Consider the following 20,767-nt stretch of genomic DNA (forward strand, 5'->3'; position numbering starts at 1 on the left):
GTAATGGGCTTCCACTTTTGTCTTCTACGGTCCACAACCCTCCGTTCTCATTGGCTGATAACAAGCTGTGAGCCGTTTCCTGAATGGAGAAGAGCACAGGGTGAGAACAGCCCAGGGGCCAGGTCAACCTTTGCATCGGGGCCCACAAGCTTCAAGCCACGCCTCTGGCTATGCCCCTTACTACTGTATACACAGCCAGAACACTGCCTGAAAAAAACATTATGTTGGGTCTCTTCTAGTCCAGAAAATAATGATGACTTACAAGACACATATTTAGTATTCATCTTCAAAGAAGAATAGTTTTGTTCTGATTAAAATGAAATCTGGTTGCTTCATTGTATTTTGCACATCAGCGTTTATCTTTTTTCTAATTAGGAAAACCTAATTTTCAGCTTGTTAATTAAATGTCAATTCAAGTTCAGAAAATGCTTCCTAATATTTTTCAGAACTAAAATGCTTTTTTTACCATGTACATATTCTGGAGTTAATACAGATGTTTGACTGTAGATGGCAATATTTACAGTATGTATGTGCTGCAGAAAGGATAGTGTGAAGCGTTGTAGGAGGACAAAAGTATTTCCTGACCTTGGGAATAGTTTCGATATACAGAGTGTGTTTCATTTCTGTCAGTAGGGAGGTTTAGGATGTACCTTTTTATCAAGCTCATTCCGGAACCATTATTGTATACATGCTTGTTTAAGATAATCTTGGCTGCATACTTCTACTGAATACATCATCATTCCACTGGACATACACAACAATAACATGGTTTCATATAGCTGAATTCAAACAAGGACATGCTTTTTGGCTTGCTTAAAGGGTATATTTTTTCTTGTATAATAAAGCACTGTCAAGCCCTGTACACACGCTCGGTTTTCTCGGCGGTAATAAGTCAGCCGAGAAAACCAAGGGAAAAGCCGAGAACCCAGCAGGCTAACTGCCATGGAGCTTTGGCCAGGAATTCCGGTAGTAGAACTGACAAAAAAATAAATGCCGGAAATCCCGACGGGAAAATATAGAGCAGGTTCTCTATTTTCCCAACGGGATTCCCAGCTGTTTTCCTGATGGGAAAACTGCGAGGAAGCATACACACGTCCGATTTTCCTGGCCAAAAGCTCTCCTGGCAGTTTTCCTGCCGGGAAAACCGGTCGTGTGTATGGGGCTTAAGGAACAGTGACCATGTATGAAGACAGAAAAGGGTAAAAGGCTCATCAATTTATAACTAACAAGGGAAGTAAATGTGGTATGGGGCAAGTCAGTGATAATACATTAATGACCTCTGCTTTAAGTTAAATGTTGGACAAAAGTCTAGTTGGCCCACGGGGCTGAATGCTGGAGCATTTACAGGAACCCCAAAAAAACATTGGATATCTGATGGAAGCTAATACAATGGATTTTTTCGTCGGATATCCAATGAAGCTAACTTTCATCAGTCTTGCCCACACGCCATCAGTAAAAAATCCGACCGTGCCAAAACACGGTGACGTACAACACTACAACGAGCCGAAAAAAATGAAGTTCAATGCTTCCGAGGATGCGTCAACTTGATTCTGAGCATGCGTGGATTTTTGTCCAATGGAGTTCCACACAGACAATCGGATTTTTCTATCTGTGTTTTATCCATAGGAAAACTTTAAAACATGTTCTATTTTTTTGCACCGATGGAAAATAAACTATGGGGCCCACACACGATGGGTTTGTCCGACGAAAACATTCCATCGGTCTGTTTTCATCGGACAAACCAATCGTGTGTACAGAGCTTAAGAAATAAACGTTTATTTATTTGACCACAGTAAGCTGAAATCAAATAGGCTTCAATGAGTTACAGTACTGTGCATTTAATAAAAGTCACTTCACACTGTCAATGTTCCTAAAGACATCTGACATGTGTGCTGGTGGTTGGTGGCCATTTTTCAAAATGCCAGCATTAAGAACGTAATAAACATAACAAACATTAAAAAGCCATTCCTCCTACAATTCACCCAAAAAAAAAAAAATAATACTGTATACCATGGACTCATAAGGCTAGGCATCCTGCACCAGTCATGACTACCTAAGAATGACACTCAACCAAAATCCTAAAGGACACAAATAATCTACTCTCAGTTGCCATGGACATAAAATCCTTCAGGTGGAACTCACACTAAGTGCAATCAATGCTTCCCCTGAGATCTCTTGAAGAAATCTTTTCTGTTGAAGCTTAGGTTTGCATGTACACTATAGGGTCAAAAGTATTAGGACACCTGCCTTTACACACACATGAACGTTAACGGCATCCCAGTCTTAGTTCGTAGGGTTCAATATTGAGTTGGCACACCCTTTGCACTTATAACAGCTTCAAATCTTCTGGGAAGGCTGTTCACAAGGTTTAGGAGTGTGTGCATGGGAATGTTTGATGCACATTTTTGAGGTCAGTCACTGATGTTGGACGAGGAGGACTCGCTCACAGTTTCCGCTCTAATTAATCCCAAAGGTGTTCTGTCGGGTTTAGGTCAGGACTCTGTGCAGGCCAGTCAAGTTCGTCCACCCCAAACTTGCTCATCCATGTCTTTATGGACCTTGCTTTGTGCACTGATGTGCAGTCATGTTGGAACAGGAAGGGTCCATCCTCAAACTGTTTCCACAAAGTTGGGATCATGAAATTGTCTTGGTATGCTGACCCCTTAAGATTTCCCTTCACTGGAACTAAGAGGCCAAGCTAAACCCCTGAAAAGCAACCCCACACTATAATCCCCCTTCCACCAAATGATTTGGACCAGTGCACAAAGCAAGGTCCATAAACAAAAAAAAAAAACGTGACCTTAGGTCGCCAAGCTACGACCCTTAACCACTTCCAGACCTGCGCACGACGATGTACGTCCTTTTTTTAAAGATTGATATCTCGGTAACGGCAGCAGCTGCTGCCACAACCGAGGTATCGATCTTTAGTGTGCGCGGTCTGGTACACGATAACGGCAGTCTCCGCGGCGGATTCGTCCCCATAGCTCTGCTGGGCGGAAGTGACGTCAAAACGTCAGTCCCGCCCAGCCTCTTAAAGAGACAATTTTTTTTTTGTCATTTGAAAAAATGACAGTTTCAAATTTTTTATATTTGTTTTGCATTTTAGTCTAAATATGAGATCTGAGGTCTTTTTGACCCCAAATTTCATATTTTAGAGGACCTGTCATGCTTTTTTCTATTACAAGGGATGTTTACATTGCTTATAATAGGAATAAAAGTGATCAATTTTTTTTTTCAGTGTAAAAAGTAATAAAATAAATGAAAATAAATAAGAAAACAAAACATTTTTTTTTAAAGCGCCCCGTCCCGACGAGCTCGCGCGCAGAAGCGAACGCATACGCGAGTAGCGCCTGCATATGAAAACGGTGTTCAAATCACATAAGTGAGGTATCGCCACGATCGTTAGAGTGAGAGCAATACTTATAGCCCTAGGCCTACTCTGTAGCTCAAAAAATGCAATCTCTAGAATTTTTTAAACATCGCCTATCGAGATTTTTAAGGGTAAAAGTTTGACGCCATGCCACGAGCGGGCGCAATTTTTAAGCGTGACATGTTGGGTATCATTTTACTCGGCGTAACATTATCGTTCACAATATATAAAAAAATTGGCCCAAATTTATTGTTGTCTTATTTTTTAATTAAAAAAAGTGAATTTTTTCCAAAAAAAGTGCGCTTGTAAGACCGCTGCGCAAATACGGTGTGACAAAAAGTATTGGAATGACCACTATTTTATTCTCTAGGGTGTTAGAAAAAAATATAATGTTTGGGGGTTTTAAGTAATTTTCTAGCAGAAAAAACAGTTTTAGTCTTGCAAACACCAAATCTGAAAAACACTTAAAGCGGTGGTTCCCCTAAAAATAAACTTTTAACATTGCTTTTCCCACATTAATTACGGTTAGAATCGGCTGGTTTTATTAAAAAAAAAACGTCCGTACATACCGTTTGCTATATTCGTTCCCACCGCCATTTCCGGGTACGATGCTGGCGGTGGGCGTTCCTAATTGATGGACAGGCATCCGACCGACGCATACATCGCATCACGAGATGCCGAAAGAAGCCGAACGTCGGTGCGGCTCTATACGGCGCATGAGCACCAACGTTCAGCTTCTTTTGGCATCTCGTGACGCGATGTATGCGTCGGTCGGATGCCTGTCCATCAATTAGGAACGCCCACCGCCAGCATCGTACGCGGAAGTGGCGGTGGGAACGAATATAGCAAACGGTATGTACGGACGTTTTTTTTTTTATAAAACCAGCCGATTCTAATCGTAATTAATTTGGGAAAAGCAATGTTAAAAGTTTATTTTTAGGGAAACCACCGCTTTAAGGTCTGGAAGTGGTTAAAGCTCTATTTTTTTTATTTTTTTTTTTAATGTTCATGACTGTACGTCCCTGATATATATGTGTCAGCTTTTTGGAAATAAAAAACAAAACAGAACAATATACAGAATAACCACATTTTAAATGTATAAACTTATCAGGTCTATGATGCTAAATACATGTTACAGGGCACCTATACAGGGAAGAGGGCTAGGTTTGGTCTCTAATAAATGAGAAGGGAGATTTATCATGCAGGGAGAGCTGGGTAAAAAACAGGGTGGCTCCTTGAAATTTGGGGTAAATTGACATGCTTGTTTTTATTTTTATTTTTTTTAGCAATCTTACAATATACCTTCTCTTTTTCCTGGGCATTGTTTTCCAAACTTTTATGACTAAGAACAGCATCTATTCTTTTGACATCCTTGTATGTCAACACATTCCATGTACAGTCTGTGAAAATTAGCAGACCAAGAAGAAGTATAGCATTTGCGTTGTGCACTTTCTGGCCTTTCGATGCAATATCTGAATAAATAGGCAGTGTGTAACTTGGTGTCCTTCTGCTGATTAAACAGCTGGACAGGATCAGGATTTGTAAAGGGTCATTTGTGTTGTGGGACGTGTGGTTATACAGCTCAACTGAGAGGCTCTGTTATCTTCAGCCATGTTATTGCTGGGTTTAAGAAGATTAGCTCTGTTCTATTCTAATAATGAAATCGGTACACATTGTGTATCCCCCTCCTCCAGACTTGTCACAGGGTAAGGCCTGAAATATTCCATCATACTCAAAAATAATTATGCTTTTTTTTTGTTTTTGTTTTTTGCAAAGTCTTAAGAATTTGTTTCAGTTGTGTCCCTTGTAATGTCATAGTTAACATACTCTACAGATGCTGTTCATGAAACTTGATAACAGTAGTGAAGCAATTGACAGTTTACACAAGTTTGCTTTCTTTTGGCCTTCTCAGTAGGCTTATAATATGATAAAGCTCAGATGCTTAAGGAAAGGTTGTTCCTTACTGATTTATGGGAAATAGCCCTTCATTGGATTACCACTGAATGCCCGGGGAGCCTTTATTAACAAGGCTTTACCACGTCAAAAGCTTAACTTCTCGAATCATCAATGTTGCTTTACACAAGGTAGAAGAAAACAAGGTCATTGCACATTGGTTGCCCATCTGGGAAATAGTTCTATTATTGGAAAATGTAAATAATGATTTCAACTATGTCTGGTCACTGTAAGGCCTCGTATGCACGACCGAGAATCTCGTCGTAAATGAAACGTCATTTTCCTTGACGAGTTTCTTGTCAGGCTTGTCGAGATTGCCAAGCTTTCTTTGAATACACACTATCAAGACAAAATCTTGTCGTTCTCAAACGCGGTGATATACAACAAGTATGACGGCACTATAAAGGGGAAGTTCGATTCCACTGGCGCCACCCTTGGGGCTGCTTTTACTAATCTCATATTACTGCGTGTTAAGTAAAAATTTGGTGAAAGACGAATTGCGCTTTTCAGTCTGTTACAGCGCAACGAATGTGCTATCTCCATTACGAACACTACTTTTACCGAAGGTGCGCTCCCGTCTCATACTTTATTCTGAGCATGCGCGCGTTTCTAAGCATACACACAAACGTGTTTCTCGTCGTAAACCAGCCCGACGAGAAACACGACAAGGAAATTGAGACTCCCGACGAGAAAAAAGAGAACATGTTTTCTTTCTTTCTCGTCGAGATCCACAACAATTTTCTCGACAAAAAACATACACACAACCATTTTCCTCGGCAAAAAAAGCTCTGCCACCAAGTTTCTTGATGGATTTTGTCGAGGAAAACGGTCGTGTGTACGAGGCCTAAGGCATGTGGGTAAATATTCAACACCATACCTCCAATAATGGGGGTGCTGATGACTCAAGACCAAGGTGCCTAGGCCTAGTAACACCTATGTGTAGGATATTGTGTTTGCCAAGGTGATCTTGTGCCCAGCATCCATCCAGCACTGGAAAAACTTTTAATGCTCATTGCTTGGTCTCTTCCTCAATTTTTTTCACATGTTACAATCCTGAATACAATAACAACTCATAACTGTCCCTGCATATGATGGCCTACTGTGGCAACTCAGTGCTAACAACATCCTGCTCTGCAGCAATCAACAATTTAATACCTTTAATACCAGGCACAACAACACTCAGAGGGTTTATAAGTATTGAAATAAATATGGGATCACAGGCATCATGCAAACCACAAACAAGCATAGAGAATAAACACACCACAAGCGAAAATAACAACAATATTTTTATTTAAATTTCACTTAATTAATTTCAACATTTTTTTGGGGGGATAATATTGGCCACGGCCTGATTCATTGGTTTATTAATTCCAGAATATTACACCAAAACTTTTATATCATAAATTCAAACTCTGAATTAAATATTTCACAAATAACCATATCCATCCCTGCCACTGAGACTCGAGCTGCTTCAGCATTTATAATTCAATCTTTTCTTAAATCTCCCCTCCAGTTAATTACTAGAGGGAACCACCACATAAATCGCCCGCAACAAGGGGGAGATCTCCTTTCTGTATTCCCTCTGGTACTGGTGCTGACCCAAACTGTACTGGCCCTTAAATAGGCCTGCACTGGTTTCTGGAAAATTCTTCTGAGGTCATCTGACCCTAATGACCAATCCCTGATTGACCTTTCAGAACCCTCCAAAACACCTGACCCAGCTGACCAATCCCTGACTAGCTGGCTGACCTTGCAGAATTTTCACCCTTATCTGACCTTACATGACCCCATGAACTCTATAGCCCTCCTTGCCACCTGACTTATTTTAACCAATCATGGCTAAACTATACTATCCTTTTAATTTTTTATTTAAATGCTAATGTCATTATTCCATGAGGAAAGTGGGGCCTAAAACGTCTCTCCCTTTTCTATCCCAATTCTAGATATTCTTGGATACTTGTTTAACACATCAGAGATGAACATACTGAAGGGCAAATCTGAGAAATAAGGAAAACCAATCAGTGAGCTAATAACAAGCTACTAATACATTCCAGCACACTGCAGCTGTGCTTACATCAGGCAATTTAGTCAATTCACCCTAATCTTGGTTCTCTGTAATCCACTCCAGCAACAGCACACAAACTACCCTACATGATTAAGAGGGAGAGCAGGAGTACACTTTTTGAAGCCTTTACAATCCTTTTCTCCTTGCTGCATCACACATTACATTCTAACATACAAGGCAGGTTTGAAATCCATTAGAGTTGATTTACTAAAACTGGAGATTGCAAAATCTGGTGCAGCTGTGCATGGTAGCCAATCAACTTCTAACTGCAGCTTGTTCAATTATGCTTGACAAAAAATTAATAAAAAACAGAAACAAATTGGATTCTATGCAGAGCTGCACCAGATTGTGCACTCTCCAGTTTTAGTACATAAACCACATTGATGGCTGTAAGAAACATCATAGTATTGCCATTTTAACATAATCCATTTTGTATGTGGGAAATAGTAAGTGGCGGTTCAAGCATTTTAAGAAGGTACATTTCAGGACTATCAGATTATTGAAAAAAGGAGTGAGGAGGACTGGTACATAACAACAATGCCTAGATAAAAAATAAAAGTACTGAGGTGGTTCTCTCTGTGTCAAAAGCACAGCTCTGTGTAGGCGCTACGAACACACTAGGCGTGACAAAGTCCAACCTGTAGGGTTCAAGGTAACCAATAACCAGTGCAGCTGCCAACCACTGGAAGGATGGATAGGAAGACACAATAACAAAAAAACAGCACTCAATGGAAAAAGGCAAAAAACTTTATAGTCTAATAAAATGACATTGGTATTACATATAATAACTATATTTTATTATATGTAATACCAATGTCATTTTATTAGACTATAAAGTTTTATGCCTTTTTCCATTGAGCACTGCTTTTTTGTTATTGGTTCTCTCTGTGTCTATCTCAGGATTCAGTTTTTCATTTACGCTGGAGTTAACCTTCACAATTTTAGGGGATGTTTACCTACAGGTAAGCTCATAATAAGGCTTACCTGTAGGTAAAATTAATATCTTGTATGGTTTAAGAGATATTCTCCATGCATTCAGCCCCTGACGTCAGCGGGGCTATCATGCGCTCTGAAGATTCGGCGTATCATATCGTAGCTTCAGAGCTTCTTGCCAGAACAGAGAGCTCCTGTGTGCATGCGCGGGAGTGACATCATTGCGTTTTTGGCCACTCACAGTGCTGGAGCCCGCAAACCCAGAAGAAACACTGGGGGAACATGTCAGCCCCCTCAGCGATGACCAGGCACTACTACTAGCACATTATGCCATTGTCTTGTCTTGTTGTTTCTTTTTTTGCGGTTTACTCCCGCTTTAATTATGCGGTTTACTACTACTAGAAAAAAGAGAAAGCTTCCACGGTATATCACCAGTTATGTGCTACCATTTATAAGTTTCCTGGTACAGGTAGAATAACGGCGATGCTAGTAATTGGTGCCAAATTTGCCAAAAAGTAAAACAATTTTGTCCCAGTTCTACAAAACAGGGTTAACCAACAGAACATTGGACCTAGGTTCTATACGTTTTTAGACCAACTCAACATTTAAAATTTCAATAGCCCACAGTTCTGTATGGCCATTTTACCTAATATTTATGGATGTGTAGAGAATATAAATACTGTGTGCGGTTTTGTAATGTAAGATTACCACTCAAGTGAAAACTTTGGCCATATACAACTGTGGGCTATTGAAATTTTAAATCAAAGAAGTCACAAGTGGACATTTCTGACAATGTGAGTCTTTAATGAATGATTCTTATAATACAGCCTGGAGGCAGGGAATGTTCATTATTTAACTCACCATGTTCAGGCGCAGGCCCCTTTAACTCACAACTCTCTCTGTTCTAATACATACTCAGAGAAGATACATGTATCTGCTTCTCACTGGCAGTAGCTCAGACACCTGGTAAATCAGAGGTAGCTGGACAAGTCTGCAGCCAGGTGAAAGGCCCTCTACTGTCAAAATTAGTTTGTGAGCAGAGCCTAATAGCATGCAGTTTTTTCAAAGGACCAAGTTAGTTTGGGGAGCCCCTTACCTGATTGCTAATAGAGTACTGTAGTTCCAGTAAGTAGGTGGGCTCAGGATCCCTCCAGCTGTTCTCCTGTAATACCAGAGCTACCCTGGACTGTGCAAGGATTTTTGTTTACATAGCAAAGAGACATTTTAGTACCATCCCCCCCCCCCCCCCCCGGTGACCTAAAGTGGCTGGCTAAGCCTTGTTACACACTAAACCTAGCCAAATTGTTCAAAATGACAAAGAGGAGGATCCAGGCTGCTCTGTGCAAAACCACTGCACAGAAGAGGTAGGTATAACATGTTTGTTATAAAAAAAACAAAAAAAAACAAGGCTTTATAATCACTTTAACAACCAACCACCAGCACCTTTAACAACCAATGAATGGCTTGTTGTTAAGGAGCTGGCACCTGATGGTGTCCTAACAACCATATATTCACCAATATGTGATGTAATGCAAAAAATAAATAAAAAAGCATTTTGTGTTTTAGAAGCACTGCAGTATAGGGGTCGGTTTAGACCCATGATATCTCACTAAAGCCCCCCCAACTAATTTTTTTTTTAAATAATGAAAAATATTTTTGTAACAAAAAATAAAAATCTGCTGACACTATCCACTGTCCTACTGACAGTAACCTCTGCCCTACGGACACATCCACTGCTCTACTGACTAGCATCATCCACTGCCCTACTGAAAGTGTCCTATGCCATGGTGGCTTACTATGGGTTATTTACTTATATTCTGTCCATATCCTATCAGAAATATCAAGTTGAGATTGTTGCCAGGTATTCATGCCCTTTTTAGTTTTGACCCTCTTTTAGTGATGTCATGAGGGGGAAGTTAGTGCCCATATAATATCAACTATAGGTGAGGCCCAGGGAGAGCAGGGTATGTAAAGCTTATCTCAGGAATAGTTAGAGAGAGTGCCCAGCTGGACAAGACTGAAGCCACATACAAACGACCGTTTTTCATGACGAGAAAAATTCATTTTTTTTAAATGGTCATTAAAAACGATCGTGTGTAGGCTCCAGAGCATTTTTCTTGACGAGAAATATGGGCATTAAAAATTTAGAACCTGCTCTATTTTTTCTCGTCGTTTTTCACATCGTCGCTTTTCTCGGCGTGAAAAGCGGTCGTGTGTAGGCTTTAACAACGGGGAAAAAAATGTGAACATGTAGTGAATTACAAATGCCCATGCTTGACTGGTAATCTTTTAAATATTTCAAAGCATAGCAGTTTAATGCCCCGTACAAACGTTCAGAATTTCCGATGGAAAAAGTCCGTCTGACTTCTTCCATCGGAAATTCTGACCGTGTGTATATCCCAACTGAGTTTTTCCATTGGATATTCTGAGGAATTCCATTGGAGTTTAGATAGAGAACATCTTCTCTTTTACTCTGATGGAATTCCGTTGGAATTCTGATGTGAGTTTGGCCGGGCAAAAGCCTGATCGTGTGTACAGGGCTTTACAGGTGATGTAATATCTTTGTATTGGGCAACTCAACAAACTTCCAGGCCACCTTTAAAAGTTTTTTTCCTGAACTGTCTTTGAAATAAGGTTAACCATATCATATCCTAGGCTGTTCTGGTTAACCCATACATGATCTGTATTACTATAATCAAGAACACAGCAAATTACATGCATTAAAAAAGTTAACACATGCATTGGTGTGTACAGAGCCATGTCCTAGGATTTTACCTTTCACTTTATCATGTTAAAATGCATTGCACTGCAATTTTGAATTACATTAATTGTAAGCAAGCCCTTATATTGACATCAGGTGCCTATTGCTTCATGAGCCATGGATGGTTAGATAGGCTACCATGTAAAATACTACGATTTCTTTACTTTTTCAACTGTATTGGTAAATTGATAGACTGATGATGACCTCAACAGCTTGTGTTGTCTTCATCCAAACAAGGTATTTCATGGCCTGGTCATTTATCTAACTAAAAAATTATATTATGGTATTGGGCTTTAACAAGGATATAGAAATTGCAAGGTAATGGGAAATGCACACATTTATTTGTCATCCCTAATGTGTAAGTAATTAGAACTTTTTATTTTTTTCCTTATAGACTCTTTGCAGTGAAATGCGGGTCCTGCCTGGACACCATCACTCCCAGTGAGTTTGTCATGAGGGCACAAAAGAGTGTTTACCATCTCTCGTGCTTCTGCTGCTGTGTGTGTGAGAGGCAGCTTCAGAAAGGTGATGAGTTTGTGTTGAAAGATGGACAGCTTCTCTGTAAGAGTGACTATGAAAGAGAACGGGATCTGCTCAGCCTAGTGAGCCCGGCGGCCTCTGACTCAGGTATGTCTCGTGCAAAGTGAAACAAAGTGGACTTCTTGATTATTTGCTTTGAATAAAGTGGGGAGAGGGGTTAAAAACTTTGTTGCCCGGTTTCACTGTTAAGTATGTTTTTCTTTCACTTCCTTTCTGAAAGCACAAGAGATTGTTGCCAAAAAATATATATGGGGAAGCCCATCTATTTCCCTATGCCACATAATTATTGTACCTGATGGTAAATCAAGCTCTTAGTTAAAGGGGGCCATATCAATTGACTTGATTCTCTTTTAATAGTAACCACTTTTTTTGGTTTTATTATCAACATTTCATGGTCAATTCCTGCAATAAATCTGAAAAACTAATTATATCTAATAATTTCACTAAAGTATTTAATAGTAAATAACATTTAATTGTGAGCCTACAAAGTTTACTTTTACTGTGGGATTTGAATGGTGGGCCACACCATACTGTAACTGCTCCTCATCTTAATTCAGTAGCTATAAAACCAGATCACATTTTGTAGAGAAGAAAACAGATTTATTTTTAAATATTGCTACTACTGCTTTTAACAAGCTTTCTTAAAGAGTTTTTAATAGGACAAAAAAATTGTGTGTATTATACATTTTAGAATTTTTTTTAATTACTTTTCAGAAAGAGCACTTTTTATTTTTTATTTTTATGTAGAGGGTTGCAACAGATAACAAGAGAAAATACTGACTTCATACTTAATAGAAAGAGTACACTTTACTTAGTTTTTGTGTATTTTTTTATTTTTTGGGGGGTTAATGAGTCAAAACTGGCCACTGAACCTTAGTTGTATGTGGTCTGGGCTTTGTGGCTTCTTGTTACATGTCTGGGTGTACATTTTGTGTTAGACATAATCAGTTAGAAATTGTTTGCTTCTTTCATTTTTTTTTCATTGCCTCTTCCCACGAATTCTATTCATTTTGCTAAAGCTTTATGAAATATTATTCTACTGGTTAAATTAAACAAAAGTAGGAAGATTTAATGCAAGTCTAGTTAAAATTATATAATCTCCTCGATGGCACTTTACAAGCTGGCCACATATGCAACACATAAACACGCTTCTTTAACTACCCCTCTCTCAGTACTTTTATTTTTTCCAAATATATATATACAGTATATAGGGTCTTCAAAAAATGTCCACACTTTTATATATATATATATATATATATATATATATATATATATAAAACTTAGTTTTAAAAAGTGTGTAAATGTTTTGAAGAACACACACACACACACATATATATATATATATATATATATATATATATATATATATATATATATATATATAAATATATATATATATAATATTTGCATATTTCAGCAGTTTTCTAGTTTTCTGCAGACTCAAATCTGTCTATCCACTGTCATTGGTCTTTCTTGCTTTGTATCGCTTTCTGTATCCTTCTGATGTCTAACTTTGAAAGAGCTCTCTGTAGACAAGAGGGTAAGAGAGGGGAAGCATAAGTTAAACCCAATTTTATTGGAAAACGTAGAAAGGAGGGGAGCAGAGCCACCGATCCCATATGCTGCAGCTAATCTCCAAAGCTCACACTTCAATTACAGCCTCTGTCAACTCAAGCACTCAATCCTATGTAAACAGAACCAACTCAAAAACCATCCCCATTTCCAATTAAGTGCCCTAACTCTGCTTCTTCTTCTAATTCTCCCGAACCAACAGAGGCAATGATTTAAAAGGAAAGAAAGAGATTGGTAAGTGCAGCTTCATTATTCAGGATGCCCCCTTATTCTTCGTCTTCATCTCATACTGATAATAAACATCCTTTGTACTATATGGACCTTACAATTGTCTAGAGCCATCCAAGACCAGCTCCTGTAAAGGTCACCAAGCACAATATGGTTTCAGCTTCTCATGCAGGACTAAGAGAAGAGGGTTAAGGCTTAATTAAGTATCCCTTCTAGTGCCTAAGACATTTAAGACTGCAGATTTCTCAGTAATTAAAAAGTCTCCCCTTATTGAATTTGCATTGGTTTTAAGAGCTCTTTACTATTATTCAACTTGAATATCATCTTTTCTGGCAGGTGGTGACAAGCTGTGTGATATTAGGGTGTTATAGTGTGAAGAGCTCCCAGTGGGCTCTTGTTTGCTCTTTCCCAGTCTTACTTCTTGGTTGGTCTTTTGATAGACAGGCCCACAATGTGTTGATACGTTGCTCTAATTGCACATATAGAATAAAATATCAAGTAGCTTACCCAAGAAAAATATTTTATTTGACCCTTATAACCAGTATATATGAACCAGCATAATAGAAGATTTAACAGTTTGAATACTTTGTGATCTCAAATCACTTGATTTACTAAACTACTAACTTGTTAAGACTTTATGAGGCTGATGGATTAAAACCAAAGAGAAATAGCACAAAACTTAAGGTATTGCCAATGCCAATAGTAGTTTTCACTTTTCATCTTTGGGAAGAATAAACAATAATAATAATTATAATAATAATAATAATAATTCTAATTGGTCACCTTGAGAAAAACGTTTTTCTTTACCTTTAATGAATCAACCCATATGCTTTCTATATTTATTTTTTATTCCATGTATATCATAGCCCTCCCCTATTCTAGGAGTGTCTATTGACTGTCTTTGTGGCCCAGCACCAACACCCTCCCACTCACCTCCCTACAAGTGATGAGTTTTAATTCATATTATAAGTCTAACCAGAACCTGAGCTGCTCCCAGTTCATTGAACAGGCCAACAAAATGGAAAGTTTTGGCCAGATAGTCCTCCAGAGCGAACCTTCAGCTGACATAGGTAGAAGCCATTCTTCTAGTGGTGGCTTGCAAATTTTGATAAATCTCTTTAGGAGAAAACAAAGGTACATACAATACCCTTATTCAGCAATGCAGCCTGGCTGACCAGGAAAGTGGCGGCCAACGAGTGTGCACTTAACTTCATAAACCAAACTATTCCACATGTCCTCAACATTGCGAAGGTGCTATGTAAGAGAGAATGGAAGTGTTCTCCCCCTTGCAAGGCACCTCATCCCCATTATACTGTCCATACATCCTGTTCCCCAAAATGGATGTGGAGGTCTGTGAAGGGACTATATCGAGCCATACATAGTACTTCCAATCACCAAAAAAGTTAATAGAAAACATCTAAACTGTGAAAAATGTCCTATATTGTAAAAAAAAGTCCCCCAGTGTAAATCCAACACCAAGTCCAACAATGTAAATCCACATCAATCACATTGAGTGAATCCCAGCAATATTGACCCTTAGACCTACCACGCATGACCATCCTAACCTGCCGCACTCCTGTTGCAAGTGGCAGGAACCCAGAATCAGTGCTGTTTTTTTTATTGTACAGAAGCTGCTGGGATACTAGGTCCTTTCATTGACCAAATATAATAATGTGCTAGTGGAGATCTCTCATTTAGAGTTGGTAGTGATAGCACCACTAAATGACAGATCCATGGGTTTGTGTACATATGTAATCTGGGGAGGATCTGACATTTAGGTAGTAGTGCTACAGCTGCCTAATGACAGATCCCTGGCCAGTGTTTGTAAACACAAAATGGCACTTTTAAATGAGTACATCTAAATGCATTTGCATTTTCATATGCAGGATTACAGCATCCTCCAAGCATGTTATTTGGATGATTTGTGTGTTTTTAGCGTTGCTCCTTACATTATATTAAACAATCCTCTCTTCACTGAAAAGTATTAAAAAAATATATATTTTTTTTAATCAGTACATGTCTTATGTGGCATTTAACCCCAACCCCTCTAAGCCATACCGTCATACTTAGATACAGGTTAAATAATAATAAACCTATTAAATATAATTTAACCTATTTAACCACTTGCCTACTGGGCACTTTCACCCCCTTCCTGCCCAAGCCATTTTTCAGCTTTCAGCGCTGTCACACTGAATGACAATTGCGCGTCATGCAACATTGCACCCAAATTACATTTTTTTTATTTTTTTTCGCACAAATAGAGCTTTCTATTGGTGGTATTTGATCACCTCTACGGTTTTTCTTTATTGCGCTATAAACAAAAGAAGAGGGACAAGTTTAAAAAAAAAAAACACAATATTTTAAACTTTTTGCTATAATAAATATCCATTTTTTTTAATTTAAATTTTTTCTCAGTTTAGGCCGATACGTATTCTTCTACATATTTTTGGTAAAAAAAAAAACGCAATAAGCGTTTATTGATTGGTTTGCGCAAAAGTTATAGGGTCTACAAACTAGGGGATAGATTTATAGCATTTTTATTTTTTACTAGTAATGACGGCGATCAGCGATTTTTATCGTGATTGCGATATTGCGGCGGACACATCGGACACTTTTGACACATTTTTGGGACCATTCACATTTATACAGCGATCCCTGCTATAAAAAATGCATTGATTACTGTATAAATGTGACTGGCAGGGAAGGGGTTAACACTAGGGGGCGAGGAAGGGGTTAATGTATTCCCTAATGAGTGATTCTTACTGTGGGGGGAGGGGAGTGACTGGGGAAGGTGACCGATGGTTGTCCCTATGTACAAGGGACACACCATCGGTCCCCTCTCCCTGACAGGACGTGGATCGGTGTGTGTAGTCCTGCTCAGTTTCTGGGCAATCGCGGGTGCCTGGCGGCCATCGCGGCCTCCGGGAACGCGCATCGGGTTTCCAGTGACGCGGCGGGCACGCGAGCACGCCCCCTAGTGGCTTAAAAGGGCGAAACGTCATGACGTCCACCCAGAACAATGGGGTCTGCCTCCCGCTGTCATTTGACGGCGGGTGGTAGATAAGTGGTTAACCTATTAAATAATAATACATTAAAACCTGCCCTTTGATCAATAAAAAAAAAAGAAGCTTTTTGTCTGCCACATCCAAGGTCCTCAGACACTGCTAGAGGTTTCAACAGACCAATTCCTAGTCACCGTGCTAGTTCAGGAGCAGTACACTCCTTTGTAGCATATTGCAGAGTGATGGGCTTATCCAGAATTAGAAATATAAGGATTTTGTTCTGCCATACTCACGTTAAGACTAATATAAATCAGTCCCTAATAGGAAAACCCTGCGCTGATTATCTCCTATTTGGTTATTAATTAAAAGGATATTTACAATACTGTACTATGTTCTAAATCAAGTCATGTGGACTTATGAATTTGCTCTTTTAATTCCATGATCATTTCCTTTCCAAATTGGCTGTAATGGAAATCTAGAAAAAGTGTTATTAATAATTTATGTTCCATTACAGGTAGTTTAAGAACTAAAATATTCATTAGTTGTGCAGATAAGCCTCACATTTTAAATCTGTCCCTTAAGAAATATGTTTGAAAGAAGTATTTAAACAACACAATAAGGAAATGTCTAGCTTTAAAATAAGTATTCAGCACATGCGCTGAAATCCATTGCCGAAGCTTGCATAGTCAGCTTAAAGTGGGACTGGTGAAACTGTCATTATATAAAGCCCCCCTTTATCCATACCACCATTTTAGTATTGAAACATGTAGACCTTGGATGGCAGGTCTATGTGGCGCTATGTGGTGCTCTTGCTTTTTCTACATATCTACTTCCTACCTGGCTAGGCAATGCATTCTGCATGCTCTAGCTGGACCTCAATAGACTGCTCAAAGATCCATACAATTAATGATTGAAAGGGCAGAAAACGAAAGCCTAAGAAAACATCTAGAGCACCCTTGGCTCTACATTCACAAAATTCATCTTAATGAAATCCTGTGTGGTAGTTTGGGTTGCATTCCCAAATGGGGTAAAACTGCATCCTCTTGTCTTATTTGTATTTCTATAGCTTCAGGTTGGGTTCACATATGAACCATATGCGGCTCACAGCAGGGGTCCGGTGCATCCTGGTTCACGATTTCAGGTAAGAGTTAAGCCCGAATTTTGGGCTGAATTCGGACCCGAAACGGACCAAAGGACACGCAGCATTTGTGTGCAAAACTAAGCTGAACAGGCTCCATAGAGAGCCGGTCAAAATCTCCTGCTTTTTTTGCGAAACCCACATCCAATTTGCAATTGTGTGAACCAAAACGTACAATAAGTCAGAAGAAGAGTATATAGCCAGTTCCAGAATACTGACTAGGCATGAAGCTCTAAAAAAGTATATTAAAGCAAAATAAAGAACAATTTAAGGCTTTAAAAATTGTTATCCATATTATTAAAGGTGTCTGAAAAAAAAATGGTATTTTAAAAATGATATTATGTAAATTATGTATTTTTTTTAATTGTCTGAAGGAAGACACCTGATTGCCATTGTCCATTTTCCAGTGCATGGTTGACAGTGAAAGATTCTAATTATTACTTTCACCACAAATAAGGCTTGTAATAATCATCACCTTTTATTCTAAAAAAAAGTATCTATATTTTTCTTTTTTTTTTAGCTTTTGCATACTAATGGAAGTATTCAAATGCACTCTTAAGTTTATTATCTGTACTCTTTCTCCATTTTTTACTTGGTGACTGTTATAACCAGAACAGAGGGTGATGGACATTTTACAGTAACAGGGGGAACATTTTGAAATGGGTAAACCTGTTTCAGTAACAACTGACTAATATTTGTTTGGGCATTCTAGAGAGATTTCCTCTAACCTCCTGTTTTTTTTATATTTACATTCTATATTTTGATATATTTGAATAGATATGTGGGCATGTGCTAGGAGTATGTACAGTATTTGTGGTTTTGTTGAGAAGTGTTTTATTGTTGCTGTAAAGAGTACACGGAAAACAATTAGTTGTATGTATACAATGACAATAAATTCTATCTATCTATCTATCTATCTATCTATCTATCTATCTATCTATCTATCTATCTGTCTGTCTGTCTGTCTGTCTGTCTGTCTGTCTGTCTGTCTATCTATCTATCTATCTATCTATCTATCTATCTATCTATCTATCTATCTGTTCTACAGAGCAAGAAGTGAATGAATATCTCCCTAATAGGATACAGACAGTAAACAAGAAATAAAAAGAACTGGGGTTTTAAATATTCCGTACCCTACTCTACCCAAAACTATAACTGGGTTTCAAATACATTTGAACATATTCTTTCACATTTTTTTTAAAATATATTCATAGCCACCAATTAGATTCAAGTCTGCAATGGAAATTACAGTTGCAGAATGACAATTCCAATCAGATTTATTGTTTTGGCAGCTTGAGAAAATTGTTATTAAAACAGGTCATGTTAAAGATCAGTTAATAAAGACATGCCTTGTAAAATCATTGTTTTCTAATAAATACAAAAATAAGATATGTATTCCTTGTTCAAAGAAATTGGCATAGACATGCCATTTATTTTTGGTAATAGCACAAATGGAAGCAGGAGGTTTGGGCACCTTTCTATGGAAAGGTTGGTCTTCAATACAGAGGATCCCCATACAGGAGAGGTGAGTATGCAAATAAAGAGTTATTTTTGCATAAGGGATAGTTAGCGTTACATAAAGGAAAAGCTTGAGTGTTAGTGCTAGGATAACAGGAGGGTTAGTGTGAGGATAGTGTAGGACAACATTCCATTAGTTGGGAGCCTTGTGCCAAAAAATACCAGCACGGACTTTCTGCTGCTAAAGCTAATTTGTAGGCATAGGTTCAGCAAAAGTATTACATACAGCTGTTTTCTGTTTGAGTTTGCATACAGTTCTTTTGACTTTACATTGTCTTTCCACTTGCCAATCAGGTAAAAGTGAAGATGATGAAGATGGCAGCAAATTTGAAGACAGCAAAGGAGAAGATGGCAAAGATCAGAAAAGGCCTAAGAGACCCAGAACCATTCTTACAACACAGCAGCGTAGGGCCTTTAAAGCGTCATTTGAGGTCTCCTCCAAACCATGCAGAAAGGTGAGCTGACACTTTGTCCTTGTTAGTAACCCCGCTAATCTTTGTATCACATTGAACCACTTTTGTTTTGACCATAGTGAAAGTATATATCCAAGGTTAATTGAAATGTTGACCTGTGGTGCCTAGGCCCACCAGAGGAAACAAAAAAATATTCAAACCTGGGTGGTCTGTTGCAATGGGAAGCAAAGCACAATGATGTGAATGAAACCTAATGTACACACGGTCGGAATTTCCAACAACAAATGTTCGATGTGAGCTTGTTGTCGGATAATCAGACCGTTTGTAGGCTCCATCGGACATTTGCTGTCAGAATTTCCGACAACAAATGTTTGAGAGCTGGTTCTCAATTTTTCCGACAACAAAAGTTCTTGTTGGAAATTCTGATCGTGTGTAGCCAATTCCAACGCACAAAATTCCACACATGCTCTAAATCAAGCAGAAGAGCCGTACTGGCTATTGAACTTATTTTTTCTTGGCTCGTCGTACGTGTTTTATGTCCACGTTCTTGACATTCGGAATTTCCGACAACATGTGTGTGACCATGTGTATGCAACATAAGCTTGAGCCAACTTCCCGTCGGAAAAAAATCCACGGTTTTGTTGTCAGAATGTCTGATCGCGTGTATGCGGCATAAGTGTGAGTACTCATCCTAAAGACTTAGTTTACCTTTACATGTTTTCTGTAAGGTTGAGCCAACAGTGTACACCCTCCCTACCCCCTTAATCCCTGCTGTACTTATCTCCGGTGATCCTGAGCTGCCGGGCTTCTGCAGCTGGTCCAGCGATCGTCTGTCCTGGAAGCACTGCGTACAGAAGGTGGAGAAACGCAGGGATTGAAAAAAAAAAACGGACCACTGAATCAGCTGTGGAAACCGCAACAACTCGGAATGCCAGAAGTTAGTACGGCAGGGACTGGGGGGGGGGGGGGGGGGGGGGGTCTGGGCTGGGGGGAATGTAATGTGTTAGTTCACCTTTACATTTTTTTCTGTAAAGGTGAACTAACCCTTTACATTGAACACTTTTTACAGCTTGATGTAAACTGGTTGTGGTTTACCATATACATGGTCAAGAAGCTTTCTATTTTGATTACCATAGTAAAACAGAGAGAAAATCTGTTTTTGCTTAAATTTTTTTAGACCATCATATCAGTACCAGGCTAGTCGGCCCATCTGCTAAAAAACACTTCTTTATTCCAAGAGATTGCACTTCAAGGGAATTGTTTTTAGTTAAAAT

At 38.8% G+C, this 20,767-nt stretch overlaps 1 protein-coding gene across 1 annotated transcript in view; it reads left to right on the top strand.

Annotated features, from left to right (window-relative positions):
* Positions 1–20,767, top strand: part of LMX1A (LIM homeobox transcription factor 1 alpha) — a 142,970-nt gene that overhangs the window by 114,106 nt on the left and 8,097 nt on the right. The window contains exons 4-5 of the mRNA XM_040360153.1: positions 11,477–11,709; positions 19,375–19,535. Of these exons, the coding sequence (XP_040216087.1) occupies positions 11,477–11,709; positions 19,375–19,535 (394 nt within the window). The remainder of the gene's footprint in view (positions 1–11,476; positions 11,710–19,374; positions 19,536–20,767) is intronic.

Source organism: Rana temporaria, chromosome 7 (genome assembly GCF_905171775.1).
Source record: "Rana temporaria chromosome 7, aRanTem1.1, whole genome shotgun sequence".
NCBI classification, from domain to species: Eukaryota; Metazoa; Chordata; class Amphibia; order Anura; family Ranidae; genus Rana; species Rana temporaria.